General features: G+C 43.5%; 1 protein-coding gene across 1 annotated transcript; it reads left to right on the forward strand.

The window, feature by feature from the left end:
• Positions 1-1633, forward strand: LOC106013756 (ryanodine receptor; the record flags this gene model as incomplete). The annotated part of the gene is given in 2 exon segments (XM_013090334.1): positions 1-221; positions 1543-1633. Coding segments are annotated over 2 exon segments (312 nt in total), but the record flags the coding sequence as incomplete, so codon positions are not given.
• Between the last annotated feature and the right edge of the window lie 83 nt (positions 1634-1716).

Consider the following 1716-nt stretch of genomic DNA (forward strand, 5'->3'; position numbering starts at 1 on the left):
GCGGCAGCCTCCGAATCGGACATGGCCCTGGCTTTGAACCGCTACCTTTGCACGTCTGTGCTGCCTCTACTGCTGAAACACTCGCACTTCTTCCGCGAGTCGGAGCACATGTCTGTGCTGCTGGAGACCATGCTACAGACCTGCTACAGGCTCTCCAAGTGCCGCACACTCACCAAAGGCCAGCAGGAGATGACCTCGGACTTCCTGGTCGCTTTCACACAGTGAGTCCATGACGTCCTTGTCTGTGTTGTGGATAGAAGTAATATGTAGTCAAAATGATCTAAGACCCACTGTCAGGGAGAGCGATAATATGGTCGTTTAGAAAGCTAACTCACAGAAGACGCGCTGTTTCGGAGTACATGTACTTTAAAATACATGTCAAGAACCATAACTTCATTTTTTCGTGCAGATTTTTCCATTCTGTTTTCTTTGCCTGAAACTTTAATCAGGCAGGCAAAAATATATGCATGATATGAAATTAATATATGCAAGTTGCAGTATTTGGTTTGTACATGATAGTTCGATGTGTACCTCAACGTAGCCTTTGGTCTGTTACTAATTGCTGGTCGGACACATGCGTCCGCTCCGTTCTTAAAGAGCTAAACGTCTTGCACAGTGTCGTTATACCATTTATGAAGCAGGCAAGGGGAGGAAGGACAAGTTGTTAGTAAAAGTGTTTGTCTTAAACAGATGGCCGTTAGGGAAGGTTTTTAAAAAGAAGAGTATTATAATGAAGCTGTCCAAGATGTTCACCTGCCTAAGACAACCTCTTCTCTACTGGACAATGGATGGCCGTTTTGGACAATTTTATCTGTAATGTTTACTATCTTTTTAGTTTAGTTTAGTAGAGGGTTTTACGGCGCTCGCAACTGCATAAGGTCATATGAGCGCCATTACTATCTTTGACAAATGATCTCTCTTTAACCCTACGGACTCTGGCATACCCAACTGCATACTGTCTATGACTTACATTGTTTCTCAAGGGATCAATCCACCAGTGGCGTTTGCCTCGTTCATCAACTTTGTGTGACGGTTATTTTTGTGTTTGTCTGACAAGATATCACACTTACCACCTTTTTTAATGGGAGTGCGGACATTTAAAACTTTGATCATTCTGGGTTCTACCTCGTGAGTTGCGAGCAGTGAAATTAGTTTCGTGTAACTTTAACACTGTCACAGTGGGTGGTTGGAGGGTGCTCCGTCGTGGTTTGCTTCTTCTTTCCTATCAAACATCTATCGTCCTTATCTCCCCTTATTCTTTTTTATGTTTGTTACTCTCTTGTAACAGTTCTAATCTTCTGGCGCTCATATGACCTTATGCAGTTGTGAGCGCCGCAAAACCCTCTACTAAAACTACTAAACACTGTCACAGTTTTGGTTTTAAATGTTTGTATATTTTCATTTTATCTGTTTTTTTCTTTCTTTATTGAAAAGAAAAGTAGATTTCACTTGACCAGACAATTAGGGTGGAAAAAAAAGTTTTGAAAAGCATTCCTTTAGTAAAGCAAAACAAAACCTCGCACTTGTTTGTCCACTTCCCAGGGAGCTGCGTCTTCCGCTGATGACCAACCTGCTGCGGAAGCTGACCGTGGACGTGCCGGCACTGTCGGAGCACGCTGTGGTGCCGCTCAGGGTGAGTGAACTCACGTGCACACTGCACACACACACACACACACACACACACACACACACACACACATATACACACACGCACAC

The sequence above is a fragment of the Aplysia californica genome, unplaced genomic scaffold (genome assembly GCF_000002075.1).
Source record: "Aplysia californica isolate F4 #8 unplaced genomic scaffold, AplCal3.0 scaffold01228, whole genome shotgun sequence".
Lineage (NCBI taxonomy): Eukaryota > Metazoa > Mollusca > Gastropoda > Aplysiida > Aplysiidae > Aplysia > Aplysia californica.